General features: G+C 38.9%; 3 protein-coding genes across 7 annotated transcripts; 1 reads left to right on the forward strand and 2 right to left on the reverse strand.

Annotated features, from left to right (window-relative positions):
• The first annotated feature begins 358 nt into the window (after nucleotides 1-358).
• Nucleotides 359-9,572, forward strand: tph2 (tryptophan hydroxylase 2 (tryptophan 5-monooxygenase)). Of its 3 annotated transcripts, XM_044125969.1 has the most exons (12): nucleotides 630-906; nucleotides 3,063-3,197; nucleotides 3,479-3,662; nucleotides 3,741-3,841; nucleotides 4,190-4,257; nucleotides 5,190-5,386; nucleotides 6,074-6,209; nucleotides 6,992-7,118; nucleotides 7,539-7,634; nucleotides 7,835-7,968; nucleotides 8,355-8,570; nucleotides 9,202-9,572. In XM_044125969.1, the coding sequence occupies exons 1-11, from the start codon at nucleotides 733-735 to the stop codon at nucleotides 8,527-8,529; spliced, it is 1,527 nt and encodes a 508-aa protein (XP_043981904.1). In that variant the 5' UTR covers nucleotides 630-732; the 3' UTR covers nucleotides 8,530-8,570; nucleotides 9,202-9,572. The 3 variants fall into 3 exon arrangements, with proteins under 3 accessions (XP_043981905.1, XP_043981904.1, XP_043981906.1); XM_044125970.1 differs by lacking the exon at nucleotides 8,355-8,570 and having other exon boundaries at nucleotides 359-906; XM_044125971.1 differs by having other exon boundaries at nucleotides 825-906; nucleotides 3,068-3,197; nucleotides 8,355-9,572.
• Nucleotides 9,573-9,822: 250 nt separating this feature from the next.
• On the reverse strand, nucleotides 9,823-19,677 carry LOC122836200 (carbohydrate sulfotransferase 8-like). Of its 3 annotated transcripts, XM_044125975.1 has the most exons (6): nucleotides 19,490-19,677; nucleotides 17,671-18,387; nucleotides 16,443-17,619; nucleotides 15,767-15,941; nucleotides 11,265-11,305; nucleotides 9,903-10,912 (listed from the first exon to the last, which is right to left on the reverse strand). In XM_044125975.1, exons 4-6 carry the CDS (start codon nucleotides 15,885-15,887, stop codon nucleotides 9,923-9,925), a joined length of 1,152 nt encoding a protein of 383 aa, XP_043981910.1. In that variant the 5' UTR covers nucleotides 15,888-15,941; nucleotides 16,443-17,619; nucleotides 17,671-18,387; nucleotides 19,490-19,677; the 3' UTR covers nucleotides 9,903-9,922. The 3 variants fall into 3 exon arrangements, with proteins under 3 accessions (XP_043981909.1, XP_043981907.1, XP_043981910.1); XM_044125974.1 differs by lacking the exons at nucleotides 16,443-17,619; nucleotides 17,671-18,387 and having other exon boundaries at nucleotides 9,823-10,912; XM_044125972.1 differs by lacking the exons at nucleotides 16,443-17,619; nucleotides 17,671-18,387 and having other exon boundaries at nucleotides 9,824-10,912; nucleotides 15,767-15,961.
• A 1,379-nt stretch (nucleotides 19,678-21,056) lies between these two features.
• si:ch211-218c6.8 (apoptosis facilitator Bcl-2-like protein 14) lies at nucleotides 21,057-24,550 on the reverse strand. Its single transcript, XM_044125988.1, has 6 exons — nucleotides 24,507-24,550; nucleotides 23,388-23,610; nucleotides 23,069-23,146; nucleotides 22,263-22,321; nucleotides 21,914-22,186; nucleotides 21,057-21,183 (listed from the first exon to the last, which is right to left on the reverse strand). Exons 2-6 carry the CDS (start codon nucleotides 23,602-23,604, stop codon nucleotides 21,166-21,168), a joined length of 645 nt encoding a protein of 214 aa, XP_043981923.1. The 5' UTR covers nucleotides 23,605-23,610; nucleotides 24,507-24,550; the 3' UTR covers nucleotides 21,057-21,165.
• Between the last annotated feature and the right edge of the window lie 227 nt (nucleotides 24,551-24,777).

The following is a 24,777-nucleotide window of genomic DNA, read 5'->3' on the forward strand; positions in this document are numbered from 1 at the left end:
ATGAACTATATCGACATAGATTGAGATCAGAGGCAGCTTGTACACTTCATCTGACACGTTTTCCTTCTCCATCTCTTTTGGGTCAATTCCAGCAGCAGCCATTTTTTTATTTTTTATTTTCCCACCAGGGATCTCTTGTGGGCTCTAGTGTCCCTTATATGACAGTAGGCTGACAGGAAAGGGGGAATGAGAGGGGGAAAACATGCGGCAAATCTCGGCCGGGTCCAGGAATCGAACCCGCGATGGCCGCGTTGAGGACTCAAGGCCTCCAAATGTGGGTTGCGCTATCCCCTACGCCACCACAGCACACTCCAGCAGCAGCCATTTTGTTTATGTATTTTTCTTTCACACATTTCATTTTGTTGGTCTCGAATCCATGGGTCTTGCCCTCCAAGATGATGGAGATCACATCCGGCTCAGACTTGTGGGAACTATGCATTGTTTGTATTCTTAATCCAGATGTTCTGAAGCCCCGCCCCTCCAGGTATTTCACACTCACATTCTAACTTTTCTCCTCCCATGAGATCTTCTCTCCCTTCTGTAGCAGTTTGGGTCCATCCATGTTGTGGACACGCCCCTCCATCAGTGGGCGGAGCTTCTCTCTCTCTCTTCCCCCCTCCTATGGGAGTATTTAGGTGAAAGCGAAGCGGTTCTGGTCCACAGCATCGGCAGCAGCTGCAACATCCGGACAGCAGGCTGGAGCCCTGGTACTCGTACACCCACTGGTTCCCCATGGCTTCGGCCCATGTGTTGAAGGACGGCGGGCCGGAGCCGATACCGCGCATGCAACCTGCCATGATGATGTTTTCCAGCAAGTACTGGTCCAGGAGGGGTATGTCTCTGGACTCGGCCATGTTCGACCAGCACAACCACCACCATCAGCAGAGGCACACCGGGGGACAGATGGTGAGACCCTGGACTCCTCCTCCTTTTCATCCCTCTCTCCTCTCTGGATCTGTTTTCAGGTGGTACAGCTCAGATTTGTCAGTGCAGAACTTCAATCTGGGTCGGGGTTCTTCACCTGGGAAGAGGAAAACCTTCCTGTTTGTCTCTATTAGCTGCTTAAAACTTATTGTTAGTGGTTCAAAACTGCTTAATGAACAGAAAAGTCAGGGAATATTTATTTTATATATTTTATTATTTACATTTATTCTACTTTTTTTTTTAACATTTTCTTTTATATAAAAACATTTTGATAAATTTTGGTGGACAATCAGTTTGGAGAAGAAACTATGAACTTAGTTGCAGGGTAAATAATGTGGTTACAACAGATGAAATGAGATGGATCAGATTTTAGTTTTTTTCATATTTAGGAAGAAAATGAAGAGAAACCTTTTTAAAAATCCTCACTGTATTGAGCTATATATCGTCAGAAATGTTCCATTCAGCTAAAGTTCAGCTCTTCATTGTTGGAACGTTAACCAGTATGGAGGATGTCCCCTGCCAAAATTTTGAAATAAATATATATATATATATATATATATATATATATATATATATATATATATATATCTAAAAAGAAAAGACAATACTATGGAAAAAAAAATATCAGAAAATGTAGTCGAGAAATAAAGAAGAAAACCCAACGAGAAAATAACAAAAAAGAAATGAATGCATGGTGGAAAAAAAACAAACCTTAAAGCATATGTGACTAATAAAATAATGGCAATAAAAAGTATAGAAAATGAAAAAATGAAATGAAAAAGGAAACTAATTAATAAAACTGGAAATAAAACCGAAAATTATATAATAGTGATGATGTTACAATAATACTACTGAAAATAGTTTGTCACTATAATCAAATAAGTTGGGAAAATGTATTTTTTTAGTTTTTGGATGCAATATTTGGCACCTAAACTACTTTTTCAAGCCATGTATTTCTATATTTATTGCCAATTTTGGCAGGATCAGTCCTCCTTACCCCTTGTGTTATTCCTGAAAATCATTAATCTGCCTCTTGGATCTAATTTATCTGGGACCCAGTTCCTGTTGATGACTGGTTTAAATTCTTTGAAACCAAGATGAAAAGCAGACATTATCATTTTCTGTCATACCTTCTCATCGAACCAATGAGAAGTGTTCATCAGGTCTGCAGAATCTGATCTTTGTGTTTTAAATAATCCCTCTGCTCTGACTGTAAGGCTCAGATTCTGGACTCATGTTCTCCTTCTGACTAGAAGTTCTTAAAATACTCCTTTTAGCTTCCCATTCAGAACCTGCATCCTGATTGATTATTGATCATCGTTCCTCACCTCAATGTGTCTGAAACGGAACAAACAGAAATGTGGATCTCATGTGCTGCACCTGATGGTTTGCACGTCGTCCTCTGTGTCTGTCAGCATCTCCATGTTTAATTCAGGAAACAACAGCTGCAGCTCGTCTGTTTGAACAGCCATAAGAGCTGCAGGTTCCGGTTATTTCACTCCCTAGTCTGAACCTCCAGGGTCCATCGGTTTGTCTATGTAGGGAAAAACCAGCAGAAGCAAATCGGGTTTTGAGCTTTTTTGAGATTTTCTTTGTTTCATTTCAACCTGATTGATCTTCTCGATTAATAAGTGGCCATTTTCTTAAAACTTGAGTTTTCTCTTGGACGAAGAGGGTCGACCATCTCTCCATAAAATAAAGGACTAATATTTTCATAATATGCTGTATTAAAATCTATATATTATGAAACTGAAGGAGCTCGTCAAGTGTTTATATTGCACAACAGAACCATATAAAGTGCATTTTCTATCGAGCACCAGACCGTTTCTCTTTCCTGCTCTGGCATGGTCACTGTGCCATCGTGTTTCTTCATCTTCTTTTTTGGTTTTAATGGCGGGTTTCTGTATCAATGGCGCTGGTTCAGGATGACCAGTGACGCCCTCTGTTGGATGGCAGCCAAACTACAACACTTAAACATAAAGGTTTAAGCGGACGTTCTTAATGGATTTGTACCAATTTTAATTTAATAAACTATTAATTAACATTGCAGTTAAAATTTGTACAACTAATGTAACTGAGTAAATGTCCTCTGATCTAATTTGTTGTTTTTTTTTTTTGTTCTTCATCACCATCATCAGTCCAGACGGACATCTTTCTGTCCAATCAACGAGAACCCCGATGGCGAAAACGCAGAGGATTCTGGGAAAACAGCAGTGGTGTTTTCTCTGAAAAACGAGGTCGGCTATCTGGTCAAAGCGCTCAGACTTTTCCAGGTCAGAACCAGAACCATATTCAGGACCAAAACTACAGTCAGACTCGGGTCCACAACCAAGTTTAGCAAACTAGACCAAAATATTTTGCAAAATTTTGTCTTTCAATATCAATATTCAGGAATTATTGACTTAGCAGCTCCTATATTTTGCTGAACAGTTACCTGTAAGTTGGTTTAGTCTTATTTCAAGTACTAAGATATTTGCACTAGAAACTAGACAAAAAATAGTGTTCATCCAGATCTGGGCAGTATTTGTATCCAACCTCCATCCTCGTCTTCTAGGAGAGACGGGTCAACCTGAACCACATCGAGTCCCGGATGTCGAAGCGGGTTCCTAACGAAGTGGAGATCTTTGCAGACTGCAAATGCAGCAAGAAAGAATTCAACGAGCTTCTGCAGCACCTCAAAGATCACGTCAACATCATCTCCTTCAACACGCCTGCACATGTTTGGTCAGCTGAGGCAGGTAGGGACACAACATGGATACAAGACATTCATGGGTCAGAAAATGTTTCAAAGTGAGTTAATTTTGGTGTTTTCCCAGATGAAGAGGACGTTCCCTGGTTTCCCATGAAAATCTCAGAGTTGGATCAGTGTTCACACAGAGTGTTGATGTACGGGTCGGAGTTGGATGCAGATCATCCTGTGAGTTTATGAGTGTGTGACGCTTGTGTATCTAAAGCAGGGGTCTCAAACTCCAGTCCTCGCGGGCCGCAGTCCTGCAGTTTTTAGATGTGCCACAGGTACAAAACACTGGAATGAAATAGTTTAATTACCTCCATCTTGTGTAGATCAGTTCTCCAGAGCCTTAATTATTCTATTCAGGTGGTGCAGCAGAGGCACATCTAAAAGTTGCAGGACTGCGGCCCTCGAGGACTGGAGTTTGAGACCCCTGATCTAAAGCATGCTTCATTCATGGCTTTGTGATGAGTCAGGTGATCATACAGAAAGCCAAACTGAGGAAGTTCCTGTCTCTGTTCCGCCTTCTTTTAGGGGTTTAAGGATAACGTTTATCGTCAGCGCAGGAAGTACTTTGTGGAGGTGGCCATGAACTACAAATTGTGAGTCAGAATTTGTAGGTCTGATTTCCTCAGTCCTGATTTCTTTATATGTCCTTCCATTGATCCAGGTGGACTTTATCAGCAATAGTCATATTTTTTCTGCAAATCTGGCACATTTTTTCTGTTTAGGAAATAAAAGTAAAAATGTATCTGTATCAATGCATGTTAAAGACCGGTTTTGGATAGAACCTTAGCTCCCACCTTATGGATGCAAACAATTAATCAACATATGATTAATTGTCAATTAATAGTTTATTGTTGATGGGGGAAAAAAAAGGAAGGAATAAATTCCTGCCAAAAAATTTTTAGATTACTCTCAGAAACTTTTTAGAAAAACTCAGGAATTTCTCAGCTTCAGAAGTTAAATTTGGAACCTTTTTTAACCAAATTTCTGAGTTTTTCGGCGGGAATTTATTTCTTAATTTTTCCATCCATAATGGTCCTAATATTCTGTCTTACACCTCTAATTTTTATGCCAACCGCTGAAGAGCAAAAGTAGAAAAACAAATGTCTGTTTAGACATTTTTAAGTGTTGCAGTCTGACTGCCATACAGCAGAGGGCGCTGCTGGTCATTTTTAAGCAGAGCTGTTGATACAAAAGCAAAGATGGCGGCGACAAACCAGAACGGGAAAGAAAAATAGTTCAGAGTTCGGTGTGGATGCAAAACACATCTTATGCAGTTCTGTTGTAAAATTTAAACACTAAACAAGTTCCATAAGTTTCACAATGGTTTTAATGTTGTTTTTTTTTAATCCAGCATGTTATGAACATTTTAGCCCTTTATATTATGGAAAGACGGTCGAATTGTATTCATACAAGAGAAAACTGAGGTTTTTAAGAAAATGGCGGCTTATCAATTAACCGTTAGTTGATCAATAAGATTAATTTGCATCCATATCCCATGTTTTCACCCTAAACCGTCCTTCGGCAGTGGGCAGCCCATCCCTCGGATCGAGTACACCTCCGAGGAGGTGAAGACGTGGGGCGTCGTGTTCCGAGAGCTGACCAAGCTCTACCCGACCCATGCATGCAGAGAGTACCTGAAGAACCTGCCGCTGCTCACCAAACACTGTGGCTATCGGGAGGATAACATCCCCCAGCTGGAGGACGTCTCCCATTTTCTCAGAGGTGGGGCCCCTGTGTGTACAATAACTATTATTAATTATTATTAATATTTCGCTTGAGGTATAAATGTTACTATGTGAAGTGGAAAAATGATCAGGCAATATATTCACCCAATTTAGACATAAAACATTCAAAATACTTGCAGGCAAAATACAGCAGCTACAGAACCAGAATCTTACACCGCCAGCTCGGTGTCTTAAATTATTTATTGGATTATTTATTTAGCTTTCTTATCGTGATGCTAATCCAGGTTATCGTTGGTAGTTGTGCTGTGTTTTACCTACTGTCTGATCCCTCCAGATGTTCTTATTTTCCTGCAGTGAGCCTCGATGTATCCGAACTCCGTCATGTGCTTGTTTTTTAAATGCCATGTTAGATTTGTTGTGTTGATGCGTTTTGACGCGCTTCCACCCCGAAGTAGAAGTGCGTTAAAGTTCTTCACCACATTACTTAGGATTTGTTGCTGCGCGCAGTGTGAAGGGAAGAGGAGAATGCGGCAGAAATTGCTGATAACGCATGAAGGGAGAGTAGTAGGAAAAAAAAAAAAGAGTTCAAAAAGTCAGCAGCATAACTTCAGTGATGAGAGTTTGTGAAGTTTATCATAACGGAAAGTTTTAAGCAAATGAGACAGAAGAATATTGTAATTCCATCATCAGGAGGTGCAGTGACATCACTTCCTGTGTGTTTCAGAGCGTTCTGGCTTCACGGTGCGACCTGTGGCCGGTTACCTTTCTCCCAGAGACTTCCTGGCTGGTTTGGCCTACAGAGTGTTTAACTGCACTCAATACATTCGCCACAGCACCGACCCCCTCTACACACCAGAACCGTGAGTCCAAACCTGTAATCTGCTGCTCTGTAATCTCATCTGACTCACAATCGCATCATTACATACCCAGTTTCTTTTTGTGGTTTTTCCTACCAAACAGTTTCTAGTTGTTTCTGTAAGACGGGTTCAATCTCAGGATCAAGTCTTTGCAGGCCCAGAGAGAATAACTTCATTGATTAAAAAGAGCAACATGTAGGACTGTCGCAGTAATCAATAAGTCTCATAACAAACTAAAATGAGCTCAACAATTTCCATTTGCATGATTTCTCTTTCTTTCTACCAAAAACTGGATGACAAAAGTCTCCAGTTTGGTTCTCTGGTCTCAACTAGCCCTTTTTTAGAAGGACAATTTTTATAGAAAATCTATAATTAATTTTATTTCTGTTTTGTTTATCTATTTTGGATATTTAAAATGTCTTCCAGTTCCAATGTTAAAAATGTTCATTTGTATTTAATGTTAGAGAATGTGTTCTTGCATTTTTATGCCATTACATTGTATTGTTTGAAAATGGTCTCAAATCAACAATATTGTTGTGTATCAGAATAATTTATTGTCTGACTGGCCTAGCAACACTTAAACCCCTGAACTGGTTTCACTTTAATCAACCTAATTTCAATCCAATCCAATGAAATCGCTGAGTTTCAACGTGAGTAAAAAGTCAGATTATTTGATTTTAAATAATCATAATTATATTTAGAGGCAGCCTAGAACATCTGGTTCTCCAGAACATCTGGTCTGCTGGTCCAAACAGTGACGGCCGACCGTCTGTTTGTGTTCTCAGAGACACGTGTCATGAGCTGCTGGGTCACGTTCCCCTGCTGGCCGACCCAAAGTTCGCCCAGTTCTCCCAGGAGATCGGCCTGGCCTCTCTGGGAGCGACGGATGAGGATGTCCAGAAACTGGCCACGGTGAGTGGGGACCAGTGGGCTGGTAGACCCACCCATCCCATGAAGACTATTTAACGTAAACTAAAGAAAACCTCCTGATTCCTCTACGTAATGTCTTATGGACGTTTGGGCGACTTACCTGAGGTGGAAGTTCTATAAAGCTTCTTTGTGTATTTGTTCACACAGTTAGTTTCTGATTAACCGTTTGATGATGACGATGGTTCAGTTTCAGTTTATTTCTTTAGTTCTGACTCTTCATATAAATCCAGTCAAAAACATCTGGGTGAACACCTTCACTTCTTAGCTGTACACTTTGCTCTGATTGGCTGTGTGCTGTCATGTGACTCAGTGGTTCAGCAAAGGTCACCACTGACCTTTGAGTGACCTGAGGGTGGCGCTGCTCTCCAAAACACTGACTGACTGCTGCTGTTTCTGTTTCAGTGTTATTTCTTCACCATCGAGTTTGGACTTTGCAAACAGGACGGTCAGCTCAGAGCTTATGGAGCGGGATTACTGTCATCCATCGGAGAGCTCAGGGTGGGACGGACACACACACACACACACACACACACACGGACACACACACACACACACATTGTAAACAGGTTTAGGCCGTTGTGCTGCAGGAAACTGAATCCATTTTATAATTTGTTCTTGGATCTCTTCTTTTCTTTTATATTGAAAATATAAGAACTTATTAATGGTAAGTTAATTGATCAGTCTGTATTTTTTCCCAGCATGCTCTGTCTGATAAAGCCTGTGTGAAGATGTTCGACCCAAAGACGACCTGCAACCAGGAGTGTCTAATCACCACCTTCCAGGATGTTTATTTTGTCTCAGAGAGCTTCGAGGAAGCCAAGGAGAAGATGAGGTGAACAACAAAACACACAAACAAGTAGAAAACACACCGATGAAATAACACCGAAAAAAAAAAACACAAAATCTTAACATGAAAAAATGTTTTGTTAAAAGTGAAATAATCTGCCAGTGGAATGATTACTATTTTTTTTAATCAATATTAAGAAATTATTAACTTAAAACAAGCTCCTATATCTTGCTGAAAACTTACTTATAAGTTAGTTTAATCTTATTTCAAGTGAACTATCACATTTGCACTGGAAACTAGACAAAACATACTTGGTAAGATTTTATGTTTTTGCAGTGTACGCTATAAGACATAACTAAAACATCTAGTTTTAAGAGCGACAATATTCTGGATCTGTGTACGTTTTTTTTTTGTTTTTTTTTATCCTGCAGAGAATTTGCCAAATCCATAAAGAGGCCGTTCTCCGTGTACTACAACCCGTATACGCAGAGCGTGGATCTGCTAAAAGACACGCGCAGCATTGAGAACGTGGTGCAGGACCTGCGCAGCGACCTCACCACGGTCTGCGACGCCCTCGGCAAGATGAACACCTACCTGGGGATCTAAGGCCGAAGCAAACTCACTGCAAAAAAACTAAATATTACCAAGTAATTTTGATCTGCTTTCTCGTTCAAATATCTTGGTACACTTAAAATAAGGCAAAATGAACTTATTAATTACTTTTCAGCAAGATGTAGAAGCTTGCATTTATGGTGCACTGATAAATTAGCCCAGATTTCCTTAATTTGGTAGATCAGTGATCAACTTCAGCAAAGATCTAAAAATCGTCCGCTGTCCTCTTCTGCTCTGCAGTGAGAGGTTTGACTGGCAGGCCAGCTCATATCTGCAGTTAATAATAATCAACCCACTGTTGCCAATTCAACGACTTCTTGCTACATTTAGCAATATTTCAGACTAAAATCGTTATCGGCCAAACTTGGAATTCAAAGGTCAGGATTTTTAAAGATCTGTAATCGGCGATATGCCAGAAAACTGCCATCAGTGCACCCCTATCTGTATTACATAAATAATTCCTTAATATTGTCAAATATTCAATATATAACGAGACATTTTTCCATGTCATAAGTGAAATAGTTTGCCAGTAGATCTAGTTTCTAAACAAGTTTATTTATCTTGCTGAAAAGTTACTTCTAAGTTTATTTTGTCTTATTTCAAATGCACCAAGATATTCTCACTTGAACCTTGATAAAAATACTTTGTCAAATTTTGTTTTTGCAGTGCAGGAGCTCTGACGGGTCCAATCAATTGGTTCTGACTTCAGTCTCAGATTATCAAGCTACTTCAAGTATCTGTTAAAACCTCCGTCCAGCATTTCTGCCGTCCAAACGTCTGATTTCATCCAGTTAATGTCCACTCTGCTCATGTCAAATGTCTCCTGTAACTGAGTCCAAGCTGTCAGAATAAAGTGAAGAATCCCCTACACTCAGGAAGTTGGTCTTTCTTTAACTGATCATCATTAAAGAGATCAATAAGTTTGGAAGCATACCTCATAAATCCTCAATGCTCTGACTACTTGGGGATCAGTTTTGGTTTCTAGGAAACACATCAGGACTTTCTTTCCTACACAATCGGTTGAACTTTTCCTGCAACTAACTGTGTACGCTTCCTTTCATACGATTAAATAAAATTATGAGAATTAACTTCTTCTCTCTAATGTAAAAAGTATTTCTGGATCAATTTATTTTCTGTGTGCATGCTCTATATTCTCTAACTCTTAATTCAGGAAAGCTTGGAGAAATGCAAACTCAAGGGATTTTTATCAGACCTGAACCATCGGTTTCATGATGGCTGTGTGGGAGACGGAGCAGAAGAGTTTCAGGATAAAAACACAAACTGGACATTTTAAAAACAGACTCAGGTTTATTATTACATGATGTAAACCTTTATAAAAAACCAAAAAAAGTCAATTTTACATGATGCTGCTCCTTTAAGGTGTAAGTCAGTGCAGGTCGGAGAACGGTTTGGGGTAGCTGAACATCAGGTAGTCCCTGTAATAAAACTCAAACACCTTCTGCCTCTCCGTGCGGTTCAGCTGGGAGAAATAATCCTGGGTGACTCTGGACGAGGTCCGCTTCGCCCGCGGGTTCCTGTCCTTGAAGTCCGGGAAGGTGAGGTTTTCCGGAGCGCCGATGCCGCGCAGCAGGAAGTCGGCGTCCTCCTGCAGGCTCTCGATCTTCCCAATGAAGTCGTAGGGGATCAGACACGGGCTGCACAGCTGGCTGACCCGCTCCCAGTGGATGTCCATCCCAACGGGTCGCTGCGCGTCCAGCAGGTACTGAACGAACTCCCTGAAAGTGACGCCGGTGCCAGTATTCAGAGCCGACTTTGTGGCGTTGGCCCGGTACCTGGAAATGATGGCCCGTCCGAACACGGAATGATAGTAGAAGTTCGGATTTTCAAACTTGTCCCGGAAGGCCGAGACGAGCCGCTCGAAGGGCTCCCTGACGAACAGAACCTTGGTGTAGGTTCGCAGTCTCTCGGCGATACCGGCCCGATCGTAGCTGTCCAGCCGCCGCAGCTGGTTGCTGTAATGAGCTGCATCGTGAGGAATATCCTGAGTGGACTGGGCTCTGCCAGCCAGAACCATCAGGACCCGTTTCCAGTTGGAGCAGGCGGCTTTCGGCACCTCACAGTAAAGCAGTCGGAACCGGTCCTCCACGTAAAGCCGAGACACCTGCTGCAGCCTGACCTGCCGCCTCCGGCGGACCGGATGGTACTCGGAGCAGACGTTGTTCAGCTGGCGGCGCCGAGACTGCTGCGTCCTCAGCTCCGTAGAACCTCCAGAGGGGGCGCTCTTCAGCAGCAGCTTCCTGTGGCGCTTAGTGACGGGCTGCTTCTTGCCCATCAACAGGTCAGAACAAAGATGGAGGACAGGCGGGAAGCCGGGGAAAAGTCCAGCACGGATCTCTTCAGTTTGCCAGGACGGAACCTGAAACAGAACAGAACCAGAGTAAAGACCAGAGGCTAGAACTTCTGAACCAGAGTGAAACTGCAACAGGAACTTAAGGGAGTTTTCACACCTGATAGTCCTGTAGACTCGGTCCGATTTGGGACTAAAATTAAAACGTTTGTTACATTTTCAACTACTGCGCTAAGCTTTCACACTTCTCTGTGTCAAATGAACGAAACCCTTTAAAAAAAACGTTCCCCTTCTCGCCTGTGGTGGCGCTGCAACAAGAAATAGGCAGCTTAATTATCAGAAAAATACAAAGGAAACGTGTTTCTGTTGCTGCTGTAATTCTGCATGTGTCCAGCAGGTGGTGCTGTGGTGCCATGCTTACCTTCCCTTCAGGCCTTGTAGGACCTTCCAGGACAGGAAAACCTGAAACAGAAGAGCAGAGAGTTGAACATGTCTGAGTTTTAACTGTTGCTCTTCATGTCTGCATGACGGAGCCTCTGTCTGGTTCTGGTTCTGGTTTGGTGCCAGCGAGCCGTTCTGATTAAATAAAGATGAAGCTGCAGAGGTTCTGCTGCCTCAGTGATGTGACAATACACATCCTCTAAAAGCTCTCTCATGATACTTTCCAGTCACACTGGCAGATTTTTAAATATTCATGAGGCGAAAATAAATAAAACATGGAGGAGGGGATGAGGAAGGCAGAGAACAATTTAATTCCTCAGGAGGAATCATCCAGAACCATCCACAGAACCATATTCATAACAGAACTGGACCAACATCACATCCTTATATTACAGCTGCAGATTTTCTATTCCACATATTTCGCTTTGCATGTCTTATTCTACTTGTTATGCGGCCCATTAAATGTTATGTTGCTGTATAATTTACTCGTATATAAACAGGGAGACCTGAATCATTTTACTATGAGACAAAATTAACTGTAAAAAATAAACTTGTTACTTGTCTACAGATTCAGGAAAGGAATAGTAAGGTTTAAAAAGCACATTTTTAAAAAAAGAGGATTGAAAGCTTTTTTTTAATTATATTTAAATCTCAGTTTATGTGTGTAATTTGTAAAATGTGACATCTGGCTAATTTTGTGATATTATGTGTTAATTATGTTATTAATTACTATATGTTAATGTTGAAATGTTTTATTCTTCTGTCAGTCAGGAAGATTAGTAACCACTATGCTGGAAACTATTGTGGATCCTAATAAATATTAATTTGCACATGTTCTGCTCCACATGTTACATTAATTTGTAACAGCTTCACAATTTCTGTTCTACATTTTCCACTGCACTTGTTCCAATCCACAATTTCTTCTTCACATTTTGTGTTAATTTGTATCAGCTCCACATGTTCCAACTGCACATATTATCTGCTTCAAATGTGCAACATTAAACTTCGAGGTTGATATGTTGATATATTTCAGCTCCAGATGTTTCAGTTCCACTGTGTGATGAGGTTATGACCCTCGTGCTGCAGAAACATGAGGAACCTTCATGTGACTCTGCAAAAGCAAACCAGGAAGTGACGAGTTGCTGTTATTTCATCCCAGAGGACCCGACACCTTCATTTTCCCCTCCATTGATCCAATTGACAACGATCACGTGATTGATCCGCCTCATCAGTCTCACACCTCATATTTCTGTAAACACCAACGTTAACACAACGGAGACTTTGGACAGAGCTGCTGTAGTTTTTTTTTTGTTTTTTTTGTTTAATAGTTCATAAGAGATACAGAGCGTAGGGAGGGAGTCTACAGGGAAAGGTGGGTGCAGAAAATGGGGCAAGAAACAGAAATAGATCAGAAATCTTCCAGAAGACAAAACTCCATCCTGAAATATCATCTGGCCCCAAGCTTCATCTCCACCCAGCCGAGTATTTTTGGTAGTTTCTCTTGCAAATATATTTTTTTAACCATGATTTGCAAGCTCCAGTTTCTTGCTGAAAAGTTGAGTTTTGTCTTATTTCAAACGTACTACGATATGTGCAGCAGAAACTAGACCAGAAACAGTTTTTGGTAAGATTTAGTGTTTTTGCAGTGTGACTGTTCCAGGAAGTGAAGGAGTTAGAATCCTTCTCTAGAATCAGGTCCAGATGTTAACATGTTGGTTGGTTTTTAAAACCAGTCCAGACTTTCTGCTCTCCGTAAACCAGGCAGGCAGATTTCTTGACCCCATCAGTTCCGGTTTAAATCAGACAGGTGAAACAGCAGCCGACCAATCACAGTCATGCATCTGGAGCTGCAGCTTAATATCCAAGGTTCATCGTAGCTGCAGACTGTAACAGATGCAGCAGAAACACTTTGTTTACTTTCTCCATGATCGCTGTTGTCATGGATACAGCCCAACTGCACAGAGGGACTTAATGAGTGGGACTCAGGCGAAGCTGGAGCTTAATTGCAGGTACAAACTCTGAGCTCCACCCGGCCCAGTGAAAGAGCTCGTAAACCTTTGCTGCAGTTTTTAGATTACCTTGGATTATCATCCTTCCTTCAAGTCGTTAAATCTCTGCTTTTAAAATCCAGAAGTGCTTAATTATCACGTGTGAGGGCTTTGCAGCTATGTAGCTGCATGAATTGTTTATATGGGGGCAGAAAGAAGGTTCTGGGTTCGATTCCCAGCCTGGGATATTTCTGCACGCAGACTGCCAGATTTAAATCCTATCTGATGTCTGTGGAGAAATCTAGAACCCAATGGAGCTTAAGAGGTTCAAGGCAAAACTGCCCAAAGTACAGCTGCAAGTATCAATTATTTTAGTTATCAATTAATCTATCAATTATTCCAATTAATCAATTATTCTGATGATTAATCTGATATTTAAAAATAATTTTTACTTCAGCCTTTTTGCACAATATTAGAAATACATTAAATGATGCACATAAACTAATTCTTTAATATAATTAATATAGCAAAATGTGTTTAATAGGCGATTTTTACAGGATGTGAACAAGGTGAAGCTAACATGATGCTACTTCAAGAGTTCTGAGATGACAAAGATTATTTTAATCTTAAATGCAAAATATGTTTTGCATATTATTGCCCTAATTCCTGCTAACAATGTTGTTCTCTCAGCAGTTGAGTCTGTAAGTTAGATTTTTTAATTATTAATTAGTTGATGATTATTTCAATAATTATTATTATTATTATTATTAATAATAATAATAATAATAATAATAATAATAAATAACAACATATCATAATAACATTATTATATTACTACTATTGCCTTTATAATTATTACAATATTAATAATTATTATATTAACAATTATAATTAATAGTAATCATAATTATAATATTCATTATTATTATCAGTAACAATATTATTACTAAAATTTGTAATTATTCATATAGAGATAATAAGTATGATACTAATTATCTATTATTTATTAATATATAATAATTTTAAATGAATATGTATAAATGAATTACAATATATATAATCAACATATCATTAATTTTATCATATATATAGATATATATATATATATATATATATATATATATATATATATATATATATATATATATATATATATATATATATATATATATATATATATATATATATATATACACATACATGGTGCACCTAAAAATGCCACCACAATATTTAGTTTTTTTTTTATTAATTTTGAAATTGTTTCAGATTAAATTTATTCAATTTTCTAAAAGAAAAATAATAAAATAACAAATTACATTTTGTTTACAGTTAGGCAAGTTCATTTGTTTACATTTATAATGCTTTCCTGAGGTGGGGACGGGAGTGGTAGCGGCGACGCGGAACCTTCGTTTGTGGGTCGTTGCTTCCAGGTTGGTTCTGGGATGGACTTCCGGTCTGCCCCAAAAACAATTTGGATGCTAATACAGGCGCTACGTTCCATTGCTGACTCCTGTCTAACCCACAAAGACAACTTTGTAGGATGTTTACATATTAATTGACGCCTCATTCGAGGCGCCATGATGGATGTCGGAAGTGAGGAATGGGAGTATTGAACTGAGCGACTGAAATGGATTTCCTAAGTTGCTTAAAGTCCGCGTGGTTTTTTTTTATTTAAAAAAATATTCATAAATTTTAAAATTATTTTTTATAATAAGCCGGACTGCAAGCATTTCTTCTGTGGTGAGCATTTTACTTGGTTTGCAGTTTTTATAGTTGATGCACTGAACAGCGAGCGCGCAAGAATCACACCGCTACAATGAGCCAGCGGTTCGTATTATGATTGTATTATAAGCCTGACGGCCCGCCAGGCTTATAATACACTAGAGAAACCCTGCTTTATGTGTATATATAACAATTATTAACTAAGAAGAACCAGATTCACTCTGAGGGCAGGAAGACAGAAAGCATAAACAATCACTGAAGCTTTTCATTTGTAGTTCTTTCAATTGGAACAATAACATCAGAGACATCATAAACACTGTAAAACACCAAATCCTTCAAAGCATTTCTGTGTAGTTTCTAGTGCAAATATCTTAATACACTTGAAATGAATATTGATAAAAAGTACTACTTCCATTGTCAGATTAGATCAAATAGCAAGATATTTTTCCAATGTTATGAGTAAAAACAATCTGGCATTGGATCTAGAACTTTCTAATCTATATTAAGAAATTATTGTGAAGCGAGTTCCAGCATGTTTCAGAAAAGTTACTTACAAGAAGCGCTGGACATTTATCGTATCAATCATTTATCATAATAAATTTCTTATCAAAATAAGAATTTTGATTTATTGACGGCACGACATTTATCAGATAAAGATGAAGAGCAAACAGAGGAAGGAGCAGAAAATGCATCTTCTAACAAACAAGAAGGAGTTTCAGATTCACAGCCTCACTCAGACTGATCCCAGACCAGCCGACCCGGCAAAGCCAACCTGGGTTTTGTTGCTGCACGGAGTCGGTGAGATGTTGCAGGAGGACCAGAAGCAGCAGCGACCCGACTCCCAGGAGAAGCAGACACCACCGGAGGAGAGGCCGTGAGCGGAGGAGTTTCATCCTCCTCACAGAGCCCTGCAGTCCCACAGGCTGGTTCTGGATCAGCCACAGAACCTGAGGATAGGAGGTCACACCTGGGTCACTACAGCTGCAGTTAGCAACTATTTTAATAATCGATTAATCAATTATTCTAATGATTATTCGCATAAGTAAATACATGACACATCCTGCAGATCTTTCATTTAACTTCTTAAACATTTTTATACAATATTATAAAAACATCAAAAGATGCAAATAAACAATTCAATTCCTTTTTTAAATTAGAAAATAAATGTTCTATACTCAGAATTCAATAATAGCAATCCTTTAGTGTACGTTGTCTTTATTATCTTAAATGCAAAATGTATAGAGATATAAACTTACACTTTTTTTTTTTTACAGTTTTTGCTTACTTACTGCTCTGATTGTGCTATTCTTAAAAAAATGCAGTTTTAAGCGTCTGTATACTCCAGTTAACAATCAAATATAAAACATCTTTCAAATGTAAGTTAAATAATGAGCCAGTGAGACTTTTCATCAATATGAAGAAACTATTTACGAAAAACAAGCTCCTACCTTGCTTAAAATTTACTTGTAAGTTAGTTTTGTCTTATTTCAAGATATTTCCATTAGAAACTACACCAAAAATACTTGGTTAGATTTTGTATCTTGCAGTGTATCCCAGAAACTGCTCCCAAACTCTCTGAGGATGTTTCCAGCGTTTTGCTGGATAGATCCTCTGGTCTCCTCCCTCCTGCCTGTGGCTCCGTCAGCTTGGAGTGGAGCCCATCTGGGACATATTTATAGATCAGAGCGCTTCAGGTTATTTTTATCCGCAAACACAGAAACAGAGGAGGTGAAATCAGATCTCTTCTGCAACCTGCAGCAGTTAACCGCGTTAATCTGCTTGAGGATTCCTGATTCTGAACATTTTACCTCTGGAGGAACGATGGTCATAAAAATCTGATAATAAACCAGAGTCACATGCACGAGCTGGATGATGGAGAAACATGTCAGTGTTAATAACTTGATGAGTTTAAAACAATGTTCTGTGAAATTGTTACATTTTTACTGAGGCTCAGATTAAGCAGCTAGTTTACACATTTCCAGTCGGATGTGTGGAAGCGCAGAACGAACAGCTGCATATTTATACTATTCATCTGGACAAATAACTAAAATAAAATGGCGGATAGTATTGTGCTATTTGTACAACAGCATATTTCGACTGTTGCAGACAGAAAAAAGGACTAAATTTCCGCCAAAAAAATAAATAAATAAAATAATAAATAAATAAATCTTAGAAATGTTTGAGAAAAAACGTGGAAATTTTTGAGTTTGAAGAGTCAGAAATTTGCAAGAAGAAAACTCCTAAATTTTGAGACTAGTCTTAGAAATGTTCATGTTTTTCTAGAAATAAAGTCTGAGTCAAAAATGTTACATTTTTGTTTTTTTTCCCCCTAGTTTCTGTTTTTTTTGCTATTTAAGTGGCTTATGAGGTCATCGGGTTTCCTTGCAGGAAATGAAAGTGTTTCCATTCAATAATTAACAGCCCTTTAACCGTTGACCCAAAACAGCAGCTCTGCAGGATTGAGTTTATCTTTATAATCCCTTAAAATCCGACCTGATCTGGGATTTATTGACTCTTTTGGTCACAGCATCTTTCCTGCAGCACAAGAGGTGGTTTAGATATTATTCCACAATATAATCCACAACCATTTTTCTTCTCTCAAATTCTGCTGCTAAAGATCAAAACCTTGAAATGAAATTTGAAATTAAATTTTTTCGAACATGATACAAATAAAACCTTCATCCACAATTATTGCAGTTACCTGCATATTTGCAGGTTTGTGATAGATGGATTAAGGATGCAAACAATTAATCTATTTACAATTAATTGTTTATTAGATTAAAATTAGTTCTGATCTATTGACCAATAACATTCTCTTACACCTTCTTTTAGTGTTGTAGTTTGACCTCCATTCAGCAGAGGGCGCTGCTGGTTATCCTTAAGCAGAACCCTTAATACAGAAACAAAGATGGCGGAGGGGTTACAAGAACGCAAAAGACTAATGGTCCAAATGGAGTCCGGTGTGGGATGAAAACACACTTTATGCAGTTCTGTTTTGAACTTCATGGGCTCCTTAAGACTGTCTACCATTAAGAGAAGAATTTTAAAAAGCTGCTTGTCAAATAATCATTAGTCGATCAAAAAGATTTGTGAAAAGTAAATATTTCAGCCAAAAGTGAAAGGAAGTGAGACAGAACCGATCTGGGCTTCTGGAAATTAGAAAGCTGAGGTAAAAAATAAAATAACTGAATCAGGGCAGGACTCAGACTCTCGGCCCGAGTCTCTGCAGGTCTCTACCCTGCATCAACATGTTTACAGTGTGCAGGTCACCATGACGACGCCAGTCCCGATGAACGACCCCAGCAACAGGTCGGATCATGTTTCACTGAGACAAACAGGAAGTCGGCTGGGGAGAGATGATCCCACTGAGGATTCCTGCAGGAGTTTATTCCTCTGAAACAGGATAAGAAAACCTGGAGATGCTCATCAGTTTGAAATCAAACTGACAAATTATCTAACAAAAACACGTATAAGAAGAAGCATGAGGCTCCTTAAAATGTCCTGGTGGACGGTTGTGTTGACTTTAGAAAACCCAGAGGACCAGAACCAAAAGACCACATGGCACCCAACATGGATTCCGCTCCTCTCCACTTCTCCTCGTACAACAACATATTAGGGCAATTGGAGACAGTAAAAAAAAAAAGAAGATCAAATTTCTGCCAAAATCTCAGAAACTTTCTAGAAAAATTACGGAAATTGCAGAGATTGAAAAGTCAAAACTTTTCAACTTTTTAAACTCAAGACAGGTTCTCTGTTGCTGCTGCACCTTAGAACACTTCTTCCTTCCACTAAATATTCCGTGAATAAGCTTGGAAACAGAACTAATCAACTTTTTCAGCAACACAAAGGCGAAGCGACTTTTTGTGGCTTATGAGGGTGCAGATGAGTGACCCAGGTGTTTTGAGTTTCCAATAATATTTATTTTCATAATATTCTCATTTTCTGAAATGGAATTTTCAGTTTCTAATATCTGTAAACTATAAACATTAAAATTGCAATAAACAAGAGTTTGGAATGTTTCACTATGCGTGATGATTCGGTATAATATGAGTTTCCATTTCTGTTCTAGTTGACAATGAGGTCGGATTTTTCAGTTTTCAAATTTTTCATTTAATTTTTCTATTTTATCCAAATCATATCGTCAGTTTAGGTAGAAAAAAGGAGGTGTAAATTTCCGCCAAACAACTCAGAAATTCTGAGATTAATCGCAGAAATATTCTAGAAAAACTTAAAATTTCTGAATTCCAAAGCGTAAAATTTTAAGAAAAAGAAAAACACGAATAGCCTATTTCTGAATTTGAAAAGTCGAAAGTGTTCGACTTATGGAAATTTTCTGGGTTTCAAAATGTATTTTTTATTTGTGCTGTTCTGGTTTAACTGGCGCATCTCAGTCAGGTCCAAAACAATCTGCGTCAGGAAAGTCAGCTGGATCCTGTTCTAGTTGATTCAGATCAGAACCGAACCTCAGTAGTAACAGGTAAGACCTGACACTCACCTGAATCCCGGATCGGCTCCGGCATGGACCCTGTGCGCTGGGTGCTCCGCTCTGGGTGAATGATGATGAAAAGTAACCCTGACAGAACCGAACAGAAACAGGAACCGGTGTCGGTTCGATGCAAAGCCCTCTGGAAGAGGATCGATAATGCCCGAAGTTCCAGAACACAACCGGAATTCAGCGGAGGATCAAACCGAACAACAAGCTACAGAGGAGAAGAAGACACTGACCGGATGTTTACTACCGGTCCCTTCGCAATAAAAGTCAACAGGCAGTTTCCATAAATCCGCTGCAGACCTGAAACAGTTAAACCTCCAACTGATCCAGAACTTCTCAGAACTTGTAATGATTTTCAGGTTCCTTCACTGGTCCACGATCCAATTCAATTCCAGACATGAAGTAATGTATATTTTTAAAGGTTTCATAGGCTCTAGTGGCCTTTATTTGAAAGTAGTTCGATAAGAAACAGGTTAATGAGAAAGGGGCAAGACATGGGGCAAATGTTGCCAGTCTGGGAATCGAACCTGTGACCACCGTCAGGACTAAGACCTCAGGTTGTGCTTTGCCCCTGCGCCACCACAGCAACCCCATGAAATAATATTAAGCATAATAATAACCTCTGGTTCAAACTACAGGAGCTACAAGATTAAAATAAAGTAACAAGAGAAAAAAAATCAATGCTTTATTTTAGTTAAAATAAATACAACTTGAACTCACAACCTACTCCCAGATCCAAACTAATAAAAAACTTTTATGCTAGCGACCCTTCAGGCTTTTATTTTGAAGCAGAAACCGGAAGTGCAAACACGGACAGTTATTGCAGTAAATTGTCTTCAGCCTGAAGCAGCAGCTGCTTCCGAGGGTGTGTATTTTAATTTTTTTGTCACACACAAGCTGTAACTTTTGTCTCACAGTTCCAGCAGACAGGTGTGGCAACATGACGGCTGAGGAGAACTCGTTTTTCTTCACTCCAGATAGCTTCAACACAGTTTCTAGCAGCTGGAGTCTGTATATGGGGACAGTCACCTTCTAAAGACACATCGGTCTTTCCGGGACTAAGATCCGGTCCAAATGCAGAGGACCAGAACTTTTAGGAGCAACCTTTACGACCTTATGAGCTATTTTTATCGTTGGTCTACTCTGCTCAACAAAATTTGAATAGAGCTACATACATGAAAATGTTAGTTATTTCAAGAAATTCTACCGCAAGAATTTATTTTTAAATAAACACAACAATTAATTTAAAAGGGATATTTTTACCTCATGTTGACATGATTGCCATTTATTTTTATTATTTCAGTTTAGGTCCAGTTGAATATACTTTTAAAAACATAAGTAAAATTTTTCTGAATTTAAAACTGCATATTTTTTGTTTTTTTCCTTTACTTACAAATGCATTTGTGTCTCTTTAATGAATATTTTTTTTCCTTATTTTCCCCACAACTCCATTTATTTCTATGTATAACTATGCTCATTTATGAGTACAGTGGTTCTGATCACAGAAATGCCCCAAAAATTAAAAAAGAAAACAAAAACTAAATGACTCCAGCTGTGATGATCAGTTTTCCTTCATTTTGATTTTATTTCAAAATTTTCAGAGCAACATCTTCATAATAAAAAATAAATATCTACAAGTCGTTCACAGTTTACTTTTCTCCATCTGACAGACCCGCTGTTCAGTCAAAAGCTTCCTCCTGATGGACACAGAGAAACAAGATCAGAGTGAACAAAATTTTAAATAAAGCAAAAAAATTAGAGAGCAGAATTCACAGAAAAAAACATTTAGTAGAAATAAAAAAAAACACAGTTACTGTTAGAAAATTTCTCAACTGGATCAAAATCTGGAACATCTGGGACAGGATTCAGGCTGGAGAAAATGTCTCTGACTGCTTCCTGCTCTTAAAAACTGTTAATCTAACACATGTGTTAAACTCGAGGCCCGGGGCCAAATCTAGTCTAAATTAACTTTTTATGTGGCCCTTCAGAAATAACATCAATCAGTATCTCCAACTCATTTGTGCAAATTCACGCAAAATCAACAGATGCCCGCATTTATTGCGAGTTAATTACAAATTTTGTGCAAAAATGGTAAAAAAACATTGTGTCTAAGTGATGCTAACTCCTACCAGCAGGTGGCAGTATTTCTTATTTTTATGACTACTGCCTCAGATTTACTAGATATTATGTTACTGTCAGCAATCAATATGGCAAGTAACAAAAAGTCACATTTACTACCATATCAAAGCACAAATATTGCAAAATGTCAAAATCTTTGCTTTTAATTGTAAACAAAAAATAAAAATAAAAATCACAAAATCCTGGAGGGACTAATCAATGCAAAAATATGCTCAATATTATTTAATTTTAACAAGTATGTAGCTATTAATTTCAGTAATCAAACCGGATCAGAACCACCCCTCTTACCCAGCCTCCTTGCTGCTGGACCCAGCCAGCGTGGTTCTCTGCGATGTATCGGGCTCCAAAGTGCTGTATCGCCCTCCGGTGGACCACAGTGACAGAGGACAGTCTGCTGGTCACCTCAAAGGCCCAGGCGATCCTCTGCTTCTGGACCAGACCGTCTGGGCATGCCGCCTGGCCCGGTGGCGCCACCAGGTTCTGCACGGTGCACGTCAGCTTCTCAAACAGGTTGTAGTTCAAGTTCTGGAGCTGCTGCTGCAGGGACGGGTTCTGTTTGAGCTGAGAGGGAAAATAAACTGTGGTTAAAACAGAGTTTGGTCCTGTGTTTTGGTTCTGGTTCTGATTCAGAACACACCTTCACATTAATGTCATCTCCAAGTGTTATCATCAGCTCGACGAGTTTCTGGATGATCTCTGCAGGAACACAGGAAACCGGTCAGAACCTTCTCTATCTAGACCAGGGATCAGCAACCTTTTCCATTCAAAGAGAAACTTTTTACCCGGTTGCTACAAAATAAAACTCAACAAGAACTGCAAAAAAAAAAGATATTCCAAATATATACTACATAAAATGTTAGATTTTTTTAGCTTTCATAACGCTAAAATTTTAAATTTATTTCCACTTTCAGATTCTGGTTCAAAACAAATTAGTTTAAGAAAAATAAATTATAGAATAAGTTGAACCTCTTCTATAGATTTTCATGATGAAGAAAGTGGGAATGCAAACAATTGACTTATGATTAATTGTCGATTAATGGTTTATTAGATTAAAATAGGCTCTAATCGATTAACTAATAACGTCCACCTTCAAAGTTAAAATGACAGTATCTGAACATGCAGACAATATCTACGTGTTTGTTGTTTTTTTTATTAAGTCAACTTTTTTAACCAGCTCAAGAAAAATACAGTCAGTAATTGTGTTTAGCACAAGAAGTGTATCGTGCCGTGAGAACTAGGCTTAAAGTGCAAGTTGATTTTTAGATTGTTTTGTGTTGTAACACTATGAAACCTTTGCAAAAGTTCTGTAAAGTATCTTTATTGCTGTTTAGTAGCAGAAAAGGACAGAGTCAGCTGTGGTCGTTTTGTTAAATCCCAGAGAGTCAGTTAAAGGTACAGCTACTGTCCGGATGGCTGAGGGTATTTTTTTTTTAACGGTCTCACCATCTTGGGTCTGGAGGTTCTGCTCGGTGATCGGTGCCGACTCAGCGATCTTCGCCAGCTGCCTCGGGACATTCTGGGCTGAGGAGCAATCCGAAGTTTTGTTACAGATGCCAAAGTTTTTCTTTTAAAATCTAATCAGTTTCATAGCAAAAATCATCTAAAACCATGTTACTATGGAAACACAGTCATACAGAGGTGCTACCTGCTCCAATAGGAAGCACACAACTGCTGGAAACATCTGGGATGATTTATTTTTTGTAAAATGTTGCTGCATGAACACTCAGTAGGACCAGGTGTGTTTCTGGAGAATGTTTCTGACCTTTTCTTGCAGATCTAGAACGATCTAATGAGTCAGACTCTATGTCTGAGGAGGGTATTCGAAGAATCAATGTTTGATCAAATGGTTTGCAGGGTGACAGAGATGAAGGCCTCACTGGTTCTTCTGGTCCCTCGAAATGTGCCACTGGAAGTGACCTGAGGTTGCAGTATTTCTCCACCAGCCGCAACACCTTGTCATGATCCTGCAGACTCTCCATGTTCACCTGCAGTAGAGGAGCAGAAAACATTTAATTTTTTCACATGTTCTCAGCCTGTTCTGACCCTTCAGCAGTGTTGCCAGATTGGTTGGGTTTCCTGCTGTTAACAACTTTGGGCAGGTTGTGAAAATGTGGGCCACTTTTCACTTTTTTTTTTTTTTTTTTTAATATTCAGAAGAAATTTCTTTCTAAATTGTTATATCAGAAGATGTTGAATGTGACATGATCAATGATTAGTAAATGAAGTATTTATGGCGACATGGGCTTAGAATTTTATCACAATATTTTGTGGTACTATTTTGATTTTAAAAAATCATGATAAAAACTATTTATTACTTCTTTTTTAGGTAACTTTATGGCTGTGTGGCACAACATTCATAGCAACACAAATATTATTCTTGAAGATGCTACTTAAGTGTGATTTATTATTCAGTTATTAACATGAGTTTCATTAGAGTTTGAATTTCTTTTTAAGTTGGGTGGGTTTTATGTTATGGGGTTGAAAACTGTTAGATCTGGCAACCCTGCTGCTCTCAACCATACATTAAGTATGTTTTATTCCAGTTGACAGGACTTGAAACTTTAGCCTCATACTTCTGAAAAGTTTTCCTCGAGCAGCTGGAACAGCAGCTGAAACACGTTCAATTGTCCTAAATCAGCCAGCAGAACATATCATTGCTTTTTTGCCAAGACACCCGCTAAAAGGATTTTTTTCAGAAATAGTAATAGCACTAGTATTGGCTTTTACTTTTTTTAAAACCGTAAGCGGTGAAACATAAAGTGTTTGCCTAAAATAAGTTCATGCTCCAACTTTTTAGTTTCACTTTCCACAGAAACAACACAAAAACACCTGAATGCGCCTAAACGCCCCCGAAAACGCGTCCGTACTCAATAAAACTCACAGGTGTGTCTTTATTGAAGTCCGAAACTGAACCACAACCAGAACCAGAACCAGAACTCACCTTTGAAGCCGCTACTTCAAGCCGCTGGAAGTTGTACTTCCTGGAGTACGCTTACGGCCACTGGGTGGCGCTGCAGCCCTTTAGATTTGCTTCATTTCTGACAGGTAACGGTCAGGTAACGCCATGAAGCAGAGGGTGGGACAAATATGATCTTTTCATGCAGTTTAAAACTATTTTTATTATTTTTATCATTAAAACTTCCGTCTTTGGG

This window comes from Gambusia affinis, linkage group LG08 (genome assembly GCF_019740435.1).
Source record: "Gambusia affinis linkage group LG08, SWU_Gaff_1.0, whole genome shotgun sequence".
Taxonomy (NCBI): Eukaryota; Metazoa; Chordata; class Actinopteri; order Cyprinodontiformes; family Poeciliidae; genus Gambusia; species Gambusia affinis.